Raw genomic sequence first — 22,511 nt, 5'->3', positions numbered from 1 at the left:
AAATCAATATGGAACAAGCTTCTTAAATGGAAACTAATGACCCTGATTCAAGAGCACTAAAGAACCTTAAATTTGTCTACCCTGGCCATAAAAGGTCTAGGGTGGGGTAGGTGATGCGGGTGAGAAACAAAATTACCACCAATGCAACTACAGCAATAGAAGCTTCAGTGATAGGTATGTAGATCTGAGCATCACCCAGACCACAGCTTCTACTCCTGGTCTTAGTGGTAGGAGCTAGGTCACGGACAAGGTGCCAATTGTTAGTTTACTAAAATTGCCCCAAAATTTGTCCCAAATTCCCCAAATTTAACTGCAGTAGATCAGTGCTTCGTAAAACATTGCTATAAACCTCAATTTATGGAGCACTCAACCCACCTGGAAAAAAAAAATTTTACAGGTGGCTATCTACATAGATGACAGAAGCTAGAAGCAGAATGAGACACAAGAAAGTGCTCAAATTCAGCCACAAACTCTGAAATTGTTAAGTTCGCCCTCATTCTACCAAGTAAAACTCTAAATTCCAATAATCTAAACCCCACTGACTGCTCCCAAGTGCCACATTTTCCCCCTCCCCAGTTAGGGCTGCGTTTTGATTACCACCCAGAGGAGAAAATCCACAGAAAGGATTCTAGCTTCTTATCAGAGAACAGTTTCAAGCTGTGGCTAATGGCCATCCAGCTGTTCTTCTGATGCACAAACAATGACTAAAATTTTGGTTTTGTTTTAGGTTTTTTTTTCACCTCACATGGATATAAAGTCACCACCATAGTACTACTACCTTAAAATAGAATGGATCTCTTTGGATCCAGAAATTCAAAGGTAGCCCTTCTTCTAAAATATTCTCAAATTAAAAGAGTATCATAAGGTGAATACAGGCAAGGGAAGAGGGCCTAAAGCAACAAAAGCCTTGTCTGAAGTTAAAATGACAAAGGAACTACCTCAGACTTGGACTCATACAATCAGTCAGAGTTGGAAGGGACCACAAGGACCATCTAGTTCCAACCCCCCTGCCATGGGCAGGGACACCTCACACTAGATCAGGCTGGGCAGAGCCTCATCCAGCCTAGTCTTAAACATCTCCAGGGACGGCACCTCAACCACCTCCCTGGACAACCCATTCCAGGGCTTCACCACTCTCATGGTGAAGAACTTCTTCATGTCCAGTCCGAATCTCCCCACCTCCAGCTTCATTCCATTCCCCCTAGTCCTATCACTACGTGATATCTGAAGAAGTCCCTCCCCAGCCTTCTTGTAGGCCCCCTTCAGATACTAGAAGGCCACAATAAGGTCACCTCGGAGCCTTCTTTTCTCCAGACTGAACAGCCCCAACTTCTTCAGTCTGTCGTCATAGGAGAGGTGCTCCAGCCCTCTGATCATCCTCGTGGCCCTTCCCTGGACACCTTCCAGCAGGTCCATATCCCTCTTGTTACAGGGGCTCCAGAACTGGATGCAGTACTCCAGGTGGGGGTCTCACCAGAGCTGAGTAAAGGAGAAGAATCACCTCCCTTGACCTGCTGGCCACACTTCTCTTGATGCAGCCCAGGCTCTGATTGGCTTTCTGGGCTGCAAGTGCACATTGAGAGCTCATGTTGAGCTTCTCATCCACCAGCACCCCCGAATCCCTCTCCTCAGGGCTGCTTTCCAGCCAGTCACTGCCCAGCCTGTATTTGTGCCTGGGATTGCCTCAACCCAGATGCAGGTCTTCTGTGATTAGAACCAACTTATCACTGACTTTAACTGAACAACATAAAACTCACTGTACAAACTTACCGTACCAGCTGAACAACAGCAAACCTACTCAGTTCACAGTAAGGCAATGAAAATTCCTTCCACTAGACTGTCCATAAGTGAGAAAGATAGGTATGCAACCTATTTAACTTCTGTGAAAAAAACCTAAAACAATAAAAAACCAAAACCCCCAAACCACCACCAACAAAACACCACCACAAAAGCCCACTAATAACAAAAAAACTCATAAACAAAGGAGGGTGGGGAGCAGTATGACTCTCCATATCCAGCACTAGATCCCTCAATGAATCAGTCTTTCTCACAAGGAGTCACCAAACCACTTCTTCCTCACTGCCACTTTATATTTCACTGAAAATATTTGCTAAGCAGTCACAGATAAACACCATGGCGCATAAGACTGACACAGCTATGTCAATGAGAGGATATGATTCATGTTTTCAGACGATCTCATTCTACTGTCAGCTGCCAAAAGTTTAAGGGATTGAGCTTAATGACTGATTTTTTACAATTTCAATTTCAACAAATGCTACACCATGTAGCTGTCCCTTCCTATGCTCTTTTACAAATAGACTAGAGATCCTTCTACCACCTTGAACATTCATTCGCAGGATATCACAAACAGACTCAAGAAAATACTTACTCTCACTGTATGACTGAGATGTGAAATATGATGTGACAGGATGTGGGGAAGGCCAATAACTGTAGATAGAGTTTTCCACATCTCATTAGGTTTGGTGTGGGTTTTTTTGTTTTTTAAATTTAAAAATGCAAGTTAAAACTTCATGAAAAATTATTACTTCTAACCCTGGAGCTTTTGTTTGCATGTAACGCATCTCACACATTTTCCTTTCTGAAAGTATGTTGCTGGCAAATGAATACACTTCTCTATTAATAAGGGTAGGATTTTTCAAGGGTATTTTTACCTTAAGTTGCTAAAGTTCTTCCAGTAGCTCTCACAAACATTTATTTACAACATAAAAGGTTCACTGGAGACTTGATTTCCTAGTACACATCTCTGTGCTAGGAAGCAGCAGCATCAACTTGTCAAGAGCGCGGACAGATTTTATTCAAGAAATGTGAAGGAAAATCTATTTCTTTAGTGGAGACAGCATGCAGGACATGTCTCTCTTCTGCAGAGGGACACTGATTTGACTGACACTATATATATGTTTCCATGAAACCACTCAAAGTAACAAGTAATTTTAAAATCTCCATCTGTAGTCATCATGTATAAAATACTGCTTGGCATTGTGTAGGATGAAATTGCAGCATTTATGTTATGTGCCATTATTTCCAAACACTGTCAGTTCTACCCTATAAACTTACTCTGGATTAAGTGCTGGCAAGTTATTGTGAAAAGAAAAAACTCCTGTAAACCTGTTAGATGGCAGGATTTATGTATTGGCACTACAGAATCAGAGAAAGTAAAAGCTGGGGCGGGGGGAGAGAAAAAAAAAAAGACAGAAGCCTATCAACAGTATCATAAAGAAAAAAACAAGAACAGATGATTTTTTTTGAGCAATTCTAAAACTATGATAGCATCAAACCCCAATTTTTTCCAAAACTAATGACCATATACTTTCAACGTTTCATTTAACATTTGCAATTCATTGTGTTTCCCTCCTCCTCCTTTATTAATTTGAGATTAACAGATAAAGTGGCATTACAGACTGGAAAGTTTGTAAGAATGTTTGCATGACAGAAATAGGAGAACAGTTGAAGATGCTTAGAAATAAGACAGATTTCAGCAGTTCAGACAATGATGTCAGATCGTTTTACATGCTAAGCTGGTTCATATTCTCTCCTATCTCACTAACTATTGACAATCAGCTCTGAAGGACTTCTTACAAAATGCTTTGGTTTTCCAAACCTTCTAGATTTTCATCATGCATTGCCTGGTGTATTGACACTTTCTCCAGGAAACCTATGGGGTATCTATCCTACACTACAGAACAATCAAAACAAAGGCCAAAAGTTACCTTGATTTCAAAATCCTCTGAGCCCCAAATGTATCACTTGGAAGAAAAAACAGTTCCTTCGACAAGCTCCCTAAAAATCCGCCCACGCAGCAAGAAACAAAAGACAAGCATTAAGAAGCTAAAGGAATATCAACACACCTAACCCACTTCCATCACTTCATTTCTACTCCAAATGCCCTGATAACCTGTCATGTAGACATCAAATTAAATATATCTAGTTCTGAGGAAGGTCAGTATACACCAGACTAAGAAAATGACAGGTACTGCCCCCAAAAAGGTCATAAGTAAACTCTGATTTAGGTGAAAGAAGAAAAATAATAAAACAAATCCTATTTCATATTTCCAGCTATCACTGCTGCTTCAAGATCTCAGCTCCAAGCCCTGCTATGTCTAAGGCATTACCTAACCAGAGATAAGCAAGCAGACAAGAACAGCTACCATAAGAAAGGGCCTGGGAAGCCTTTCTCCCCTGAAACACCACAATGAAAATAGTCTCCATGTCCATGTAAATATAAGGATCAAAACTGAGACAAAGGGAAGTCAGAAATCATGAATCAGAGAACAGGAGAAGATACAGAAAAGTTTATGTCAGGAGGCTTCATAGACTAGATGAAGAAAGCAATAACTCCTAAGAAATAAAAGCCTGGGAACCTAGGGGCAACTTCCAACAACAGGGATACCTGATTTTTGAGGAACTGAAGTTTGAATTAAAAACAAAGAAAAAGACTTGTCAAAGCCCCGATTTCTGTCATGGCTTAAATTTCTGATTTTATACAAGCTCCTAAAAATCATCAGAAATTCCACTTCTGGAAATTCAATGTACTACACAATTAGTCACTAACACACACTTTGTTTGTCTTGAAAATTATTGAACTAAAAATATCACCCATGCATGCGAATAGTTTCTATGCTCTGCAAGATGTAATGGTTTCATTTTTAAGTCCATAGAACATGCATTTTTAATGAAACAAACAAAAGGTTTAAGTCCTAAGCTACTAGTGAAGAAAAATGTACTTCATTTTTGCCTCAAGGGGTTACAACCCAGTACCATGAGTTGTAAACATTAGTTTTCTGAACTTTGTTACTAACAGACATTTTTATCTCCTATAGTATTTTTTCCTACATCCAGAGACAAAACAATGTTTCTCCCAAGTAAAAAACTGCTTTCAGTATTGCTTTCACACAAATGATTCAACAATAGATACTTCAGTGATTATCTTATAGCTACAGTATTAAGTTCAGTTGTTTTGTCAGTCTAGTTTGACAACACAGAAAGACTCTACCAGGTTTTAAAAAATCAGAAGCAATACAATGATACTTAAACACATGGTAAAACAGAAATTACAAAAACCAAACTTGATGCACTGTGTTCTGCCCTACTGCACTTCTAATGGGTGATGCCTCCACATAAAAAGATAATGCACCTACCACTACCACCCTACTGATGGTCCCCTATATCCTTGAACATTCTTATTTAACTTTTTATTCTTATTTATTCTTTAACTTATTCTTTATTTATATTCTTTATATTCTTATATTCTTAATTGAACTTATTTATTCTTATTTAACTCATCAGCAAAGCTCTCAGCCCATCAAACTGGAGAGAGAGAAAAAAAAATTAAAAGAAAAAAAAAAGGTCAAACTGGATGCAACACACAAAAAACTAATTCGTTGTGCAAAAACAATAGAAAAAGCAGTTCCTCCAGGCAACTTTTTGTTTTATAGGTACAAGTAAAAGTGATACTTATACCTTTCCCATAGTAAAACATTTTGAAGTTACCTGCTAAAAAAAATAAAAATGTACAAAGCTTTAATCTTTGGGAAAAAAATGCATCTGAAGATTTAACATGAAATCCAGGTAAAAACTGCAAAGTGAAAACTAATTTCCAACAGGAAACCAAGGCCCACATAAACACTTTCAAACAATAAATCAATACTCAGGAATATTGACTTGAAAAGGGGGTTGATTTAAAGAAAAATACATTTCTAATGCTGTTATTTTGAGATAGCGAGGTAGGGGTTTTTTAACTAAGACCATATCATTTTCTGGGAGAAATGTAGAGTAAAGAACAAAAACTGTACAATTGTTGGTATCTGAGAAAAATTCAAGCTCACAAAGTTTCTTGTGTAGCATACAGCAATTGTTTGCATTGTTTAGGGAGGAGGAAGAGTTTGCTTATTTTCAAATAAGATTGATCCATATTTTGCAAATCAAGTAGCTGTATTTTCCAAAGTAAAATTCAAATAAATGTGCAGAAAAGAGTTTAAAAATATAGCTAAGAAAGTACAGCTCAAAAACTATTTCTTCAATGAAAAATCTCTGCGGAACTAAAGCTTACAAACAAACCAATGCTTTCTGACAGAAGAAAAGTTATGCCCAGCTAAAAGTATTTAATTACTCTATTTTCTTTAACTGGAAACAGCAATCCTGACAACCCTAGTCTTGTAACACAGTCAACATATATGTAACCTCCCCAGAGAGACACTCTGAAGATAAGATTCATCGTTCAACCACCTACAGCACTTCGACAATTTACAATCACCAGAAGACACATAAATGCACATGCCCCTTCTGAACTAGATAACCTCCTGACAAAAAACAAATATAGGAACTCTCAGTTCTGTAAAGATTCCCATGGCATTCCACTTACAGTGCATAAAAAATATGTTTCTTCAGCTATGAAAAAAAACGCACTTCTATCTGCTAGTCTACCACCAATGCAGATTTTTAGTTTGAAAGCCCTTACTAATTGGAGTTCCTGTAGATGTTTAGGTTCACTTTCATATAAAGAGTTGCATTTTTAATTGTGGGACCTTATTTTAGGAGAAAATAAACTCTCTTGAGTTTTAGAGCAGTACAGCAAATACTTAAAGAGCAACTCTTTCTCAAACAGCAGGCAGCTATGTGAACTTCAGAGTAGCAGGTCAGCTGTTGGGGAAGAAAGTCAGAGCCAGGTGAAAAGAAAATAAAGCACACAATCAGATCTGTTTTAACTTGCAAGCTGCCGTAAAAGAGAACACTAAGCATTCCTTGTATTCACAATATTAACAGAGCAACTCATCTTACTGAGTTATTAATTAAAAAAAAAAATATATAAAAATTAGTTGAGCAGACTAACATTGTTAAAACTCTAATGACTGGATGGATAATTTGGCATCTGCTGCTCCCCAGCACACCTAAAACTACAACAGTGTCAAACAGAAACAACAGCAGTGAAGCTAGAAAAACCTGTATGCTTAGAAACATTCTTTCAATATACAAGTCAAAAAAAGTCAGAATTACTGGCCTTCATGAAGGGAGACCTTTTTAGTTATTGCCAGATTACAGAAGTCTTTTCTTTGTGACTTTAAAACAGCCCTTGAGTGTCAGAAAACAAGAATCCTGTCAATATGTTCAGTTTCCCCTGGAATCTAAGCTTTTGGTGCTCTACAATGGGTTCTCTTCTTCCATTTAACACATTCGTGCTTACTCAACACAAACTGTTCAAGTTTACAACAAATACCTTAATCTCCTTTAAAGTTCACCAAAAAAGTCCAGTAACAATAGGAAGAAGCTATTCTAAAATAACACCAACTCACCTTCACTCTCAAGCACTTTCTCCCCTCACATGCTTTTGATACCTTGCTCACTAGCTCTCACTTTTACTTTTCACAGGATACCACCACACTTGGGCAAATCTTTGAAATAATTCTGCTGGTTTCTCTATTTGCATATTACCCTCCCACACATTTTTTCACCCTAGTATCCACATTCCTCAACCCCCTAATGTTTCCTTGATCTCATTCCCACAGCCACACACTCCAACAGTGAACATTACCACTGACTACTCCATAGGCACCCAGCTATGACTTTAGATTTAAAAGTCTGAGTAACCAAAACAGCTTTTAAATATAACATTCAGTTCATGGCAACACCATGTCATGGAACTATTTGATACTGCCTAACAAGGTTAAGGCAGAGAACATAAAAAGAACAACATAATTGCTTCAAGAAATATTACATGTATGTTCAGAACTCAGTTGGCAAATTACTCCTTGGAATGATTAGTATTCAAGTAGCTCCTGACAGGCATCCACCCACAAAGAAGCTAACTCCCTGTTTCAAACATTCAGCAAACTCTCTGGTCACAAACTTTCAAAGTTCTTTCCAGTTTGTTATTGCTCAATTAGTTGATCTTCATCAGGGTCACAGAGATGATAAAAAATAAGCTACTCAGTCTACGAGATAAAGCACATCGAAGGACCACTTGTCAGACCAATGCCAGCCTAACTTCTGACCCTAGATAGCATTACCATTTAGTAGCACAAGCACAAAAGATCTTGTGTTATTCATAAATGTGTGTATGTAATAACACAGTACACAGAGCAACAACAGCAGCTAATTCATTGCAAGATAAAAATGTAGTTTTGGCCCTGACCTAAATTTCAAACTGAGCAAATTCAGACACACTCCCCCTCACTCCCATGCCAGCCAGGTACTGTGGCTTGGCAATAGAATGGTCGGTTTGAAGCTATTGATGTATTTTCTGCCCTTCCCATGCTCCACAACAGAGAAAATTTTCATTTATACTTAACAAACCTGTGGCTACATTGTGAACCAACTCAGCCAACATGAAAGAGTAAGAAAGCTCAAATCAGCATTTTATGCTTCACGCCAAACACTTCTCAGAGCCACAGCTGATGTCTCCAGAGATGCATAATCTAATTTATTGTATAAAACCTCAACAGTTACAGACTCAAGAGGAAAGATAAATTTCTTGTTCTTTTAAAAAATATCTCACTTCCTGGGCTAGCACTAACCATGAAAAAAAAGTATTACCACCGGCTCTTCTTATTAAACCTTTCAAATACATCCACTAGGTCAAGAAACCAGGAAAGGGGAGCACAAAGACACATCTAAGGAGTGTTTCTGGCAGTAACCTAACCAAAGCTCAGTTTGACTCTGCTCCCCACAACCATCTCTCTCTTCAGCCCCTGGAGAGCAGCTGCTATCTCCTAAGCCTGTTTTCATTAGACACACAAAATGACAGAACACAGGGCTTTTTCTCAGGCAAAGCACATCAAACACTACTACAAAATAATGCAAAATTACCAGAAACTGATTAGCACGGCAGGTGGACCCCAATGCACATTCTAATACTTCAGAGGAAATCTTCTGTTTATCAAAAGCCACATTTGCTCCAGTAATTGAACAGCATATTAACTTGCATTACAGTTCTTCATGGTAAAAGCCCCTGTCAACTTGTGACATCTACTTGGTAATGTAAAAGTTTATTTACTCCACAGCACAGGATTGTTATCTAGCAACAGCAAGAAAATTGTGTTCAAGAAGTGGGATACCAACCACTGCCATTAAGAAAAAAAAAATAAAATCAGTATTAAAACAGACATTTCCCTATCATTCCATAACACTGCCAATACAAGCCAGTCCAGCTCTGTGATCAACTTGAGCAGACTGTGGCAATCAACCTGGCAAGAGCACACTGTTCTAAGTGCTGCTCAGATTCAAGGCAAAATAGATGAGGCATAAAATGCCTTAAAAGTCAGTCTAGCCAAGTTTGTTCTGCTCTGAGAAGAAACTGTGTTACATCCAGTCAGTTACTGGGCACACCTACTATTCACCATATTCCAAAAAACTCCAGCCAACGACTGGGCACACCTTCTATTCATCATATTAAAAAAAAAATAAAAATCTAGCACAGGCTGTTTTTTACAAGAATCTTTACTAATTTACCTTGATTTTACAGTAAGAACAACACTGGCATGTTGTTTTTCCCCAAACTGAAGCAAAAATTTTCATCCAGTATGGGTTTTAATAAAAAAATTTTTCCACGGGAAAGTATAATCCTGCGTGCAAAAACAATTGTCATCCAGGATACAATTAAAGGATCCTTTCCCAAAGCTTGTCCCAAAAGAACAGATAAGAAAATTCTACATATTGAAAAGCCACCAATGATTAAGTTATATAGATGTTCAAAGGCTAAGAAAATATTAATGCTTGGAAACTCACAACCCACCTTAAATACCTCCATCCTTCTTGGCAGTTAGCATAAACAGCCTTTCTAAGCTGTGAAGTTTTCAGCAATTAAACTATGTAACTTGAAATAGTGATTTAAGAATACATTTACTTCCTAACAGCTTTCAGCTATGGATTAACAACATTCTCCACCTGGCCAGACAAGCCGAGATAATGTAGTATCACATCATTTGGTAATAAACAAAATTGATATTTTGACTCAAATTCTTACTAGATTGCACAATGTATCCTGTTGTCTCAAGCAGAACCACAGCACTGCTTACTATTCAAAAATGTACCTGTGGATCATTTTCAATAAACTGGGAGTTGCTGTTTTCGTTACTATGTCCAGATTTTTTTTCCCCACATCCAGTGGGGAAAATGAGCAAATGAGACCACCTTCAGGAAATAATTTTACTGCCAATACAGAACTTCTTGTACCAAGAAAGGAATGGTAAATTGATTTCATAAGCACCAAATTATATGGGAACATCTGATAGAAGGCCTGAAAATATATCTATAATGCAAATGTGCACTGCTGTTAGCTTTATGTTTTTCAAAACCAAGATGTAAATGTTGACAGATACTTTGTCACATTAAACAGACTCCTTTTCCTGACTTACCTAAGTCAAGCAGCAGCCAAAATTCAGTATTAGCTAACAGCTTTAGAGCAGCTAACAGGCCTACAGAAACTGTCAGAACCACCAAAATTTTAATTATGCCTTTTTGCTTGTTTTCATGTTCCTGCCCAGAAGTAAAACTGAGAACCTTCAAAACATACTGTTTTAGTCACCTCCTAACCTGGTACCACCCCCTATCATCCTAAACTCAGTCCTTTCAACTGTGGTTACATACCCAAAGCCTTACAAATGCACTAATTATCTATAACATAATTATACCTTCGACACTGATTAACAATACAAACTTCATTTCTCAATGGCCATACATAAACATAGAATAGCTACAAGGCCTAAATCAATTAACACGCCTCCTCCATGGGTCTTCCATATCCATTAGAGCCACGACTTCAAAATGATGCTTGCTACTGCAAATTACCATCAACTGCACCTGTTTAGCCTGTGCTTACTTGCTCTGAAATCCAATAAGTTTTTGCAGCAATATGGAAGCTTCAAGAAAGTCTTGGGGTTAAAAAAAATACACTCACCATGTATTTTGTCCCTTCTATTTATGTATCACTCCAGTAATCTTGTAATTTGAATCAAGTTCCTAATGAAGTTCCATGATTTTTTTTATTTAAGCACGCCTGAACTCAATGCCAAGTCCTCCTTCCTCCTCCTGATCTCTTACTTAAGTAGTTTTACTCAGATGTAAAAATGTAAAGTTACATTTCTCCAGAGAAGCCCAACACTTAAACAAACGAACCCTTTGTGATTTTATTTCTCCCAAAAGATGCTGCTTGGTGGGGTTTGTTTGGTTAGTTTGGTTTGTTGTTGTTTTTTAATATGAGAGCTACCAAAGCACTGAAAACCGCCCAGCTCCCCACACCTCACAGCGAGCGAACTGGAAGCCGGCGTACCGCACCTTACGGGTGCTCACACGGCTAAACGGGGCGTCACCGACAGTTCCTTCACGAAGCGCTCGCTACCGCACCAGCGCCTGCTGGTAATACTCCAACCTGGCAGCAGTACCTGGACGGCGATACCGACAGGCAGGTCACGGCCCGCCCCGTAGAAATGCCCCAGGCGACTGGCGAGGGCTGGCGCTGCAGCCCGCACACCCGCCGCTGTGGATAGGCACCGCCGAGGAGGGCGCCGGCGGACCCGTCCCGCCGAAGAGCCCATCTTCGGCCAGGGGAACCAGCACGGCCGCGATGCCGTCGAGGCGTCGGAGAAGGCGCGCTGCCAGCCTGCTCCCGCCGCGCCGGCAGCCGTTTAACGGTCGCGCTGCCCCATCTGCTACCGCCTTCTCCCTCGACTCGGCCGCGGCGCTGCGGTCCCGCGTGGACCTTCCGCCTCCCTCGCTCCGAAGCCGGAGGAAGGGGTGTATTCACTCACCCCCCGGCGCTATGGGTAGCCGCCCCTCGCTACTGGTACCCTCTCAAACGCCGTACCCTTCGCAGTAACAGCCTTCCCTCCCCAAGTTGCCCCCTCACACCTTTCTTCACCCGTCCTCACAAACAACTTGGCACGACCGCAGCCTCGTGCCAGCAGCCTCCCCGGACCCGTGGGGTGCCCAGGCCTCCCATCAGTGCGGTGAGTTGCACTTACCCTGAAGGCGATGGGGCGGCTGCCTGCTGAGCGCAGCCGTCCATGCCGGCAGTCGAGTGAGCGCTGGGCGGGCGTAGTCGCTGGGACCCGCCCGCACAGCCTCAGCGACCCGCCTCACCTGCTCGGGGCGGGCTGAAGAAGGCAGCTCCGCTCTGCCACCCCCAGTGCCGCCTTGCCTCCGAGCCCAGGCATTCCTCGCTGTTTACAGGGTGGCCGTGGGGCGCCTTCCTGGGGCGGAGGCCGCGGTGGCGGTCACGCACACGGCTCCGCTGGGCTGTCTGCGCTGGGGCAGCCGCTTACTGGACCACACCTTAGGCAGGGGGTTGGGGGGGGACCACAGAAGGAGGGAGGGGAAAAAATAAAAATCAACTTCGCGGCGAGAAACTTGAAACGCAGAACGATCCCCTCTCCAGCAGCCGCGCAGAGACAGACACTCCCTGTTCCCGTCCCAGCTCCTCCTTCGTCCTCTCGCTTGCTTGCCCGCCTCCGCATACCCAGCTCTCTCCAGGGGCTGCCCGGCGCTCGACCGGTACGGAGACTCCGCTCGGCCCCAGCCGGGGGCTGTCAGCTGCCAGCGGGGGCAGGGCCGGTTCTCTGGGCTGGAATTTTCCTCTCCGAGTAGAGTCCCGGCGGCCGCCTTTGGCTCGGTCCTTCCCCATTCCAGCCACCAGGGCGCGGAGCGAAATCCCTACAGGTAGTGAGAGCCGGGCGGGGAGCCCAAGGCCAGGGGCGGCAGTCAGACCCCGCGGCGCATCCAGCGCCCTCCCGCAAAGTGCTCTGCTGTGAATAGTCAGATCCCATGCCTGTTGTGCAGCGCGCCTGGGACGTGTGTGTTCTGACCGTGTGCTTAGAAGTTTCCTTACAGTTGTCCCCCGCCTCCCTAGGCTCGTCCCTCGGTCCGGCAGGTGCCAGGGTCTGCCGAGCTGGCAGCAGCACTGAGCACAGCATGACCTACGCCTGTCAAGGGTAACTAACCACTGGTGTTTAGAGTGGTTTCTACTAGACCATCAATTTGCTCTTTGGGCATGACACTTCAGTCTTCCCTGTGCCGAGCTGCTCCTTTGCAGCTCCTTTGCTCCTAGTGAGTAGGTCTGGCAGTCCGTGCCAGCACTGAGCACCCTTCCAGTGCCGTGGGATCAGGAGATGACATTGCACCGTAAAATGCAGCTCTTTATGCAGGTAATATTTTGGCCTGTGCTTAACAGAAGTTTGGCAACAGCCAACAAAAAAGCTAAATGGGTTTTGGTTGTTTCGGGTTTTTTTTCCCCCTACACAGAGGAAGTAAGACATTTATACTAGAATGAAATTATTTTTTTCTGACTAGTTCTGAGATTACGCATCTGGAAAAACTATTATAACTGGCCACTCTATTCATAATACAGACATTGTCAAGTATAATACTGTATATAAGGTAATGCAGTACTTTAGTAACATTTTGCTTCTCCCTGTATGCCCTTCGCATTTGCACTTCAATAAATATGTTCTTCTGCTTTTATTTTCTGCTTCTTCAACAGATATTGAAAACTCCTAAAGCTGTCTGTTTTGATATACTCTGGAGGTTGTTGACACCCTAAATAACCACATGCCATTACCAGGCACACCCCATTAATCTGTGTACGTTTCTTAAACAGACCAAAAAAAAAAAAACCTCACTGCTGAGTCAGATGGATTTTCCATGGTCCAGTTTTCAAAGACTACAGTCAAGAAATTGATCAGTAAAATGAATCTCAAGAACAATACCTCTGAAGACCTTATGTAAATCTCTGACCCTTTTTCTGACAGTCAACTTTCTTTTCTCACACTCCTCAAATCATTTGGCCACTTCATAGGTTGGAATGGAGGTTGACAAATAATTCCTTTGCATGTTGGCTGTTCTTGCAGTCAGGGAAGGGTAACTTTCTGCATTGGGACCATAGGCTTGGTTTAAGTACAAAATAACTTTGTGTTTCCAACCAGTACCTTCCTTGGCAAAACCATGACATGACCGCATCTTCTAAATGGTAATTAAACTCCCTTTTCCAAAGGTGTGAGATGATTCTATACTACATCGGTGTTTCAACTGAACTGAAGACCACTGCAGATGATTATATATGAGTTAATTACATAAACCGGTGTGATGTTGTCATCCCTTCTGATAAACTTTGCCAGACTACCAGAGATAAGGAACTATTGTAACATTGTCTTTAAAATCTCATCTGAAAACCACTATGTGCTATAGTCTAATTCTTTTGGCAAGTACTTACGTCATGAAGATTGCAATCTATTGAGCTCTCAGGGACTAATAACAGAAACTCGGCAAAGCCAGGGAGAAAAGTGACACCAGGGAAACAGCCTTAAAATAGTAACTCTGTTAGTGGTGGCAGTTTCCAGCAGACACTGGGGAATTATCTAAAAAAGCAGTTCACTGAATAATGCCAATCCCACTTAAGAGGTTACACTTACCTTCTTAAACCACCTCATTCAAATCTTCATTGTTAACTAAGCAGGTCTGAAATAGTGATCACTAGAAACGCTGTAGGCTCTGAACCTGAGTGCCTGCATGCTATGTTCTGCAGTGACCGTTTTATGATGACTAGACTTGAAATAGCTGGCTTTAGGAGATATTGGAGATACCATTTGTCCTAGGGATCTCAGGTTTTTAAAACTAATTCCAGACTCCTATGGCACTTCGTTTTTTTAAACAAGAGAAAACAGTTTCTGTGCTTGAGTTTCAAAGGATGTTGACAGAGTAAAATGCTCATTTTTACATTTTTCTATTTTTATAAAGTTCCCAGCTTTGTCCTGAACTCAAAATGTTGCTCATATAAAGCAAATGTATCATACACAGAGAATGCCAAGTAAGTGGGCTATTAACACACTATCCATGTCTCTCCTATTGAATAGTCAAAAGAAAAAACATTTAAAGAAAAATTTCCTTCCTTTTTTTCAGGCAGATCTGTGAAGATACCCTTGTAGTGGTTAATAAATTGGCAGGTTAATTGCACAGTTGCAGTAATGTCATCTTTTGTCTGTGGTTCAAGGTAAAACAATCATTTATTTATCTGGAGGCATTAATCCTTGTGAGGAGCTGCTACCTAACTGCAGTCATGAATGTACTTGGTGCCATTGTATATTCTGTATAAATGTTTGCAGATTAATACCCAGTTCTGATTACTGTTAGCATAACCTTCAAGGTACACTTGTAGTGAGAACTACTGCTAATTGAAGGAGAACCACTATCTTAAATAGAGACATGGAGTTCCAGGTAGCTAACTATGGGGTTTTCACTCAAGTTAAATTACTGAAAACAAAGTCCTGCATGTTTCAAAAAAGCAGTAATATCCCATGGCACTTTTCATAACAACCAGAGGTTGTCCTAGATGGCTTTGGGAAAATCTCCATGCTTTCACCCACGTAGTAGGATAGTGCTGGTGATTGCTCTCCTCTGTACAGGAGGTTGCAAGAAATGTGGAATACAAATATTTTGGGATGAAAGATGCTGCAGAAATTTAACAGACCATATGATTTTCAAACAGGTATGCCCATTATTGCCCATGGTTAAAGCTATTTAGAAGTGTTAAACAGACAACAGGGGTTTTACAGTATTTTTCACTGTTTTAAGGATCTCTTTACAAGGTCTTTCTTTTTACATTTATTCATATGTAACAGCATACTAGTGGCACTTTGTGATTTAAGCATGTAACCTGAATGCTCTCTTAGTGTAGCTTGGTACATTGAAAATCATACTGTATCACACGGCAGTTGTTTTGAATAATATTGTGCAAAATTGGCATGAAAGAGAATATAGATCTGATGTGTGTTTTCCCTTCTGAATGTATTTTATGATGTATAATTAAAGTATATTAGGAACCTAGGATGGTTTATTCTGCTGATGTAGCAGATGTGGCAAAAATCAGGTTTTTATAGATAAAACAAGAAATTGTTATATGACTTTTGATTTATTTAAATGAAAACTGAATCTGTATGTGATTTTATTCTACAGAGCAGGTAATCAGCTGCCACTGCATCCTGTTGAAGAGTTGTCTTTTCTGTTTGCATTCCAGCATGTGGGTGAGGTTTAGGGAAGCATGCGCACACATGCATATAGCCACTGCAAACTGCTGTAGGCACACGGACTGGCTTTTGTGTCCATTTAAACTGTGGGCTTAATTGAAAAACACTACGCAGATCTCATTTACAAATACACATTTTGTTAACACCCTTTTCCTAAGGAGCTTGGGAAGCATTTCTAAATAGTAAAATGTTACCACTAGACAGTAGTTAAAAATACCTTGCTGCACTTGAGTTTCAGGTGCCAGGAAAGTTTCAGGTGAGGTGTAGTAGGGATTGAGGTAAGACACAGAATCACCTATGCCCTGAAGTCTCCTGTTGCAATGTCTATTATTTTTTTAAAATAGCTTTGTCTAATCCTTCTGCATGATGTTAACCACAATAGCTGCAATGAAGGATAGATAAGAATGAATTTCATTTTACCTAAAGTTTATAAGAAACTACAAGTTCACTAAACTGCTATCATGCACTAGATTTATAAATTATCAGTGTTCAGTTATAACTACAAAAGTATTCTGTACTAAAACACTGAAGCCTGTAAAGTCTAAACATTAAAGAAATATTTGCAAAGAAAAATGTCTTTGGGAAAAAAATTAATTCATATTATTTGATCAAGTGATTAGTAATGCATTACCTTGTGTCTTACTGGATCATACAAGACCAGTGCAAGAAAGATCATCTCCCTCTTCTGTTAGAAAAATACACTTAGACCCAAACCAGATTTGAGAATTTCTTCAACAGAGATACAGGATATGTAGCAATTGCTAAGCTATCAGTAGAGGCATTACCTTAAGTCCTGAAAGCTATATTGCTATGGTTGTACTGTTTCATGAAAGCAAGGTATTTTAGCTCAGGAGAAGCTTTGCACTGCTGTACCTTAGCTAGCTTGCTCAGAGCTAGCCTGGATAACTTTGCAGCATTCATGCTTTCTGGACATGTCCTGAGACACAATGTACATTTATGTGGAATGAGGTGTTAATATAATATTAAGATGCTTCTGAAGCATGGAGAGTTAAACATTTAGATGTTATGAACTGTGGACTCTAATTAGACAACTGAATGCACAAGGAGCAGAGAGGGAAGAGGTGTTCCTCTGGAATGCTGACAAGAAAGAGATGCTGCTCTGTGTGCAAAGTATGTGCATGTGCAAAGTATACTTTAAGGACCTACTAGTGGAATGGATTCCACAACAGAGTTCCAAAGGGAAGCATTTATCATGTCTAGTTTGAATACAGGATGGTACTGAGATGTTCAGTACAGGCAAATCCAAGATAGTTCTGGTCACATTGTGCATACAGTGAATTCTAGGGGCCTGAAGAAATCTGCTTGTAAGAAAAATAAAAGACTCATCCCACCTTCAAATGGAGGCAGTTTCAAGAATACAACACTGTGCCACTTTCTTTCGTAAATTCACACCATAGGCATGTATGCCACTCCATAGATCCAGAAATTATTGTGCTCTAAGCTTTTAGGAAGCTAGATTTTGGTGGGTTTTTTTTTCAAGACAAGCTTGATCAAACATCATGAACAGATACTTATATAAAGGTTTCAGTTACAGTACCTGTCAGAGTTTACCAACTGTGGTAATTCCCACAACCCTGTCAGACACATTTTCCAAGTAGACTGCTTATCACTGTGATTCTAAGAAGCAAGAATGAACAAGGACAGGAGCTCAAGGCCATGTATTACAGCTGAATGTTGCTTTTTTTCTTGCATTTGCCACATCAGAGATAAAACATCATCTGCAGAAATTCTTTTGAGGTCTTCAGTTGAAAAATTATTGCTGAGTTTGAGAATTTGTGTAAACAATTCCCAGAAATTTCAAATCCTAGCTCTGACTCTGTTTTGTTTCAACAGTTTGCTAGTGTCTTCTTACAGAATTACCTCGTTAGTGAGCATCTATGTGTAGTCAACACAGCTTGTGCAGACATGTCAAAAACTGTTTGTAAGTAGCAGCTGCGTGAAGCTCAGCACGTGCTAACAACTCATTTTCAGAGCCAAGTTTCCTGGAGAACATAGAAGTGAAATTAGTATATCTCTTTGGCTATGCCTAGCAGCAGTACATAGGACAGGATAGCTCAAGGGTAGCCCAAGTATATTCTTTGGTATGTATGCACCCTATCAGTGTATCTGCCCTGTAAACAAAAAATGGTAATTAAGCAGCAAAGTAGTGCCATACATAACAATGAGCCCATGGCAACAGGGACTGAGAAGGCTGTCTAGCCTTTGTCTTTGCGTGTGTTGTATAAAAACATAACTTGTGTGCATACCTACTTGCTAATGATTTACCAAACTGCATTGTATATATTCAACATCTAGAAATATATCTAATTTAAGCAGTTAAGTAAGTTTAATTTTATTTAAGAAATACATGAAACTTTTTTTTTAGCTCTAGTATTCCCCTTTTTTAAATGTTTTTTTATTGAGGGATTCTTTCTATACACCATAAGAAGCACTCTTCCTGGCATCAGACCTGCTGTTCTTTAATTATTCCTTCCCTCCAAACTGCTACACTCAAGTCACTGCTTATATCCACTAATTACACCATGGTTTGTAAAGTTTTGTTCACAGCTTGACACAGTGAGAAGGTATAAAAAACCATTAACCATCTATTTTGGTTTTGCTGTTTAATATGGATAAAAATAAATGTAATGATACTTAGAATTCTCACATGCAATTACTGTGTATACATGCAGGAATTTACATTGCACGTTACTGTACATTAATATCCACTAATTCACTCTAGTTAAGCACTGTGTACTAATCAGAGACAAAGGTTTTATGCACTTTTCCAGATATTTTCATTAAAAATAAACCCAAACAAACAAAACCAAAACACAACCACCAAAACACAAGCTAGGTAGGCTACAGCTTTATATGCTCCACATGGAACCACCAAACAGAAATGCCCATACTTAGTTCAACCAAACTGACTTGGGCATTAGATTAGATTTAGAAGACTGCAATGTTTTATGCATAGCAGTACAACTGCACAATTGAAAGATCTAAAGTGTCAAATTTTAAGTAGCTCACTGAAGGTCCTTTTAACCTTTTCCTTTGGGAAAAAAAACCACCAAAAAACAAACAAACAAAACTAAATACGGTAAAAAGATTTTGAATGCATCAGTCAGTCCCACTCCATGACCAATGTGCAGCTCTAGTGTCACACATTTATACCAGGAGCTGTGAAACTGCCATCATCATTCTAGACTGGAGCCACAGGCAACTCAGCTGCTGTAACAGAACTACATCTATTTCTGACTTTGTGGAATGCAGTCAGTATTTTTCCCAGAAATAAAGGTTAGAAAATTAAAAGAGCACTAGTTTTATCTCCCTTATCTCTTCCTGAAGAAGACTGGGCAAGTTAATGGGAAAGAAATCCATCAAAAGTTACTTAAATACAAAGCACCATCTCTGCATCAAGAAGTTCCTGACCAACAGATTGCCTGATAATAGGGATATTTGTGGAAGTATGTACACTTTCCCTTCATTTATGTGTTCCCTGACATCCGTTTTTGGACATTGTCTGAGACAGTATACTAGTTCTGACAGAGAAGCCATTCTTACGAGATTCTTCTAGGTAAATTTGGGGATTTGACTTTAAAACAGGAATGTCTCACTTTTTAATAAAGGTAAGAGACTTCTAGAGATGTCTGTGGTTCCTTTGAACTTGCTGTATTTCAAGATTTTGCCTTCAGCATTATTTTTCACATTGTAATGAACCACACTTTTCATACATTAGGCATTCAAAGGTCTGTAGAGGCAGTTTGCTGATGTTAGAAGGTAAATTACAGCTTTGCTGAATGGCTTTGATTGGCTATTGACTTTAGAAGCTCTATGTAAAGTGGTGATGGTGAATGGCCTTATTGACAACTCTGGAGGCGTGTGTGTGTGAAAATGTCAGCATTGGGACAAGGAGACATTTTATCTCTCTCTAGCAGTCTATGAAACGATTATTGACCTGGTTGAACCTTGAAAGTCAGCCCATTATAGTCAGATACAAGTTCCTGGGCTTCATTCCAGGCTAAGATTCACCAAAGGAAACATGTATATGCTAATAAAGGCATCAGAGTCTATTTAGACCAAACAGTTAAAGAGAAAAGGTTGAAACAGGGTTGAACTGTTCAGATGTAGAAGAAATTAAGGGGAAATAAAGAGTCACCCTAAATGTTTTATACTTCTTTTTATTTTGCTACTTATGAAACTGCATTTGTGAAATAAAGAGCTCTAGACTCTGGTTAAGTGATACCAGTTTGGGTTGAGTCACACAACCATTTTCAAAGGAACGAACTTTTGTCTCTTGATTTTAGAGACAGAACCCTGCTGCTTAACCTGTTTTAAGTAATTCAAGACACACCTTGGAAAATCCTTGCCCCAAGGGCAGAAAGTTTTTGAAACACTTAAAGTGAATGAAAATGAATGTGGCTCAGGGGATAGATTCCTGTGATGGCAGACAGAAATTGTTTTGAAATATAAACTGTGATTATCAACATTAAAAGCAAACAGGTAATTTTTCAGCATAAAATATAAAGACTGAGATGAGAGGAAGAGAATTAAGAGGTTTAAAAAGTCCAGCAAGGTCAGGCTACATGGTCAAGGAACATGAAGTTATAGGAACAGATTCATGGCACAATAAAAAATCCTGTTCTTAGGCTGGACAGATGGTTAACCTTGCATACTGAGGCTTTAATCCCCAAGTCACTCTGTCCTTTCCAAATAAGAGTGACTATTAAGCTAGACTGTATAACTATTGGTCATTATTTGTAGCAAATAAGCTATCATTTTTATCTTTTCCACTTTTTTCAAGCCACCGTTTTCCATTTCACAAACCACTGATGAAAAAAATGCAGAGTGCATAAAGAAAAGCGCAATGTGAGTTTTGCCACATTTTCATCCTTAATCAGGAAGGAAACAGTTTAATGCTGGTACTCTTTAAGGTCTGGAATGACTGAATATAAAATTAAATTATTTTTGCCCATGTTTTTCAATAAAATCCTTATGATAAAAATTGTATCTGTTACAGAATAAATCTGTAGCTGACAAAAAGTAAACTCTAGCTCATAAAGATTTGAACTACTAATAGTGATAAAGTGGGTACTGTCTTTGCAAATGAAGAATTGGCTAAGAGGGAGTTGAAATAACACAGAAAGAACCATACAGTTCACCTTATCTATGTGCTCGCAAATCACAAATAGCCTCTGCCTTATCTGGGGTCTTGCTGTAAATCAATGGGGGGGGCTGTCTGAAGACAACAGACACTGAACACAGTCTGAACTTCTGAACTTTTAGGATGGCGTGCAAGCTTAACAGACTTCTGCATATTAACTTCTTCACCCAGAGAAGTGAAGAAACTAATTTAAATGAACATACAATGCGTGATACCAGGGGGGTTGCATGTGAAGGGGTGCATGTAGTAGGTTGTGGTCGTTTGAGGCTGTGCCTTTAAGAACAAACACTGCTGGAACACACTGGCTAATGTTTTTGGTACTAGAACCAAAACATTCTGATATTCTAAACGAATTTCATTGGTTGATAAACAAAAATTCAGCTTTAGATTGTGAAGCGGTTGGAAAATTTTTTCCTCAGTTCAGTTCGGTTTGGGAGTTGGGGGAGTTTGGTGTTTCAGCCTGTTCTCCCTGCCTGCTTCTTCTGCGAACTGCTGGACTTGGCCTTCAGATAAGCAAACACTAATCCTGCATGGGCTTTTGAAGCTTGCTAACAACTCTTTTCCTTAGTAACTTGCCTTTCTCTCTCTCTAACCCCTTTTTGGGGAAAAAGGGAGGTAAGGGGGGAAGAGAGGGGGTTCCAAAGAGGGGATCCCTCCCTGAGGGAGGGATTTTTGTTGTGTTATTTGTCTTTGCTGTGTATTTCTGTGTATATATTGTAAATACCTGTATATATTGTGTTATATATAACCTGCTTTCCATATATGCTTGTAAATATATAGCTTTTGCTCTTCGACTGAGTTAGCTGTGGTTTCTTACTCTGTGGAGGAGGGAGAGCTAAGCCCTCTCTCAACCTACCACATAGGTGTATCAGGAAGACTAAATCCTGAGTACCTTAGCCAATGGGGGAGCGGGAAATTTGTATCTGGGAATTTAGGATGAAAGGGAAACTGTGGACTCTCCCTTTATTTGAATAAAGATTTACAGAACTACTCTGTCTTCATTGCGAACAGTAACTTCTAGATTGGATTATTTTTTCTGTACAATAGTTAACCTGAATGCATCTTTATTCAGTTGTTATGTTGAAAACAAACAATGAAAGTGAACCTGTTTTATTCTAAGTCAGACTCACAGAAACATATGTTGCGTCTCCAGTAAAACAGAAATAACTCTAGAAAATAATTTATTCTACTGAGCCACCAAGGCAGAACATACAGACATCACGAATAAACTCCAACCTACTGCCTTCAAGGGCAAGATCCTTTGGGATTCTTAGGGGTGTAGATGTACCTGACGTTTCAAGGTTCAAGCATAGGTGTTTTCA

At 40.0% G+C, this 22,511-nt stretch overlaps 1 protein-coding gene across 2 annotated transcripts in view; it reads right to left on the bottom strand.

Moving 5' to 3' along the window:
* Nucleotides 1–12,277, bottom strand: part of COBLL1 (cordon-bleu WH2 repeat protein like 1) — an 81,499-nt gene extending 69,222 nt beyond the window's left edge. For both annotated transcript variants that reach the window (XM_054175035.1, XM_054175043.1), the window contains exon 1: nucleotides 11,973–12,277. In XM_054175035.1, the coding sequence (XP_054031010.1) occupies nucleotides 11,973–12,016 (44 nt within the window). In that variant the 5' untranslated portion in view covers nucleotides 12,017–12,277. The remainder of the gene's footprint in view (nucleotides 1–11,972) is intronic.
* Nucleotides 12,278–22,511: the final 10,234 nt, after the last annotated feature.

The sequence above is a fragment of the Dryobates pubescens genome, chromosome 2, assembly GCF_014839835.1.
Source record: "Dryobates pubescens isolate bDryPub1 chromosome 2, bDryPub1.pri, whole genome shotgun sequence".
NCBI lineage: Eukaryota > Metazoa > Chordata > Aves > Piciformes > Picidae > Dryobates > Dryobates pubescens.
Note: the sequence above shows the minus strand (reverse complement) of the source record. Positions and strands in the feature narration are given on the sequence as shown.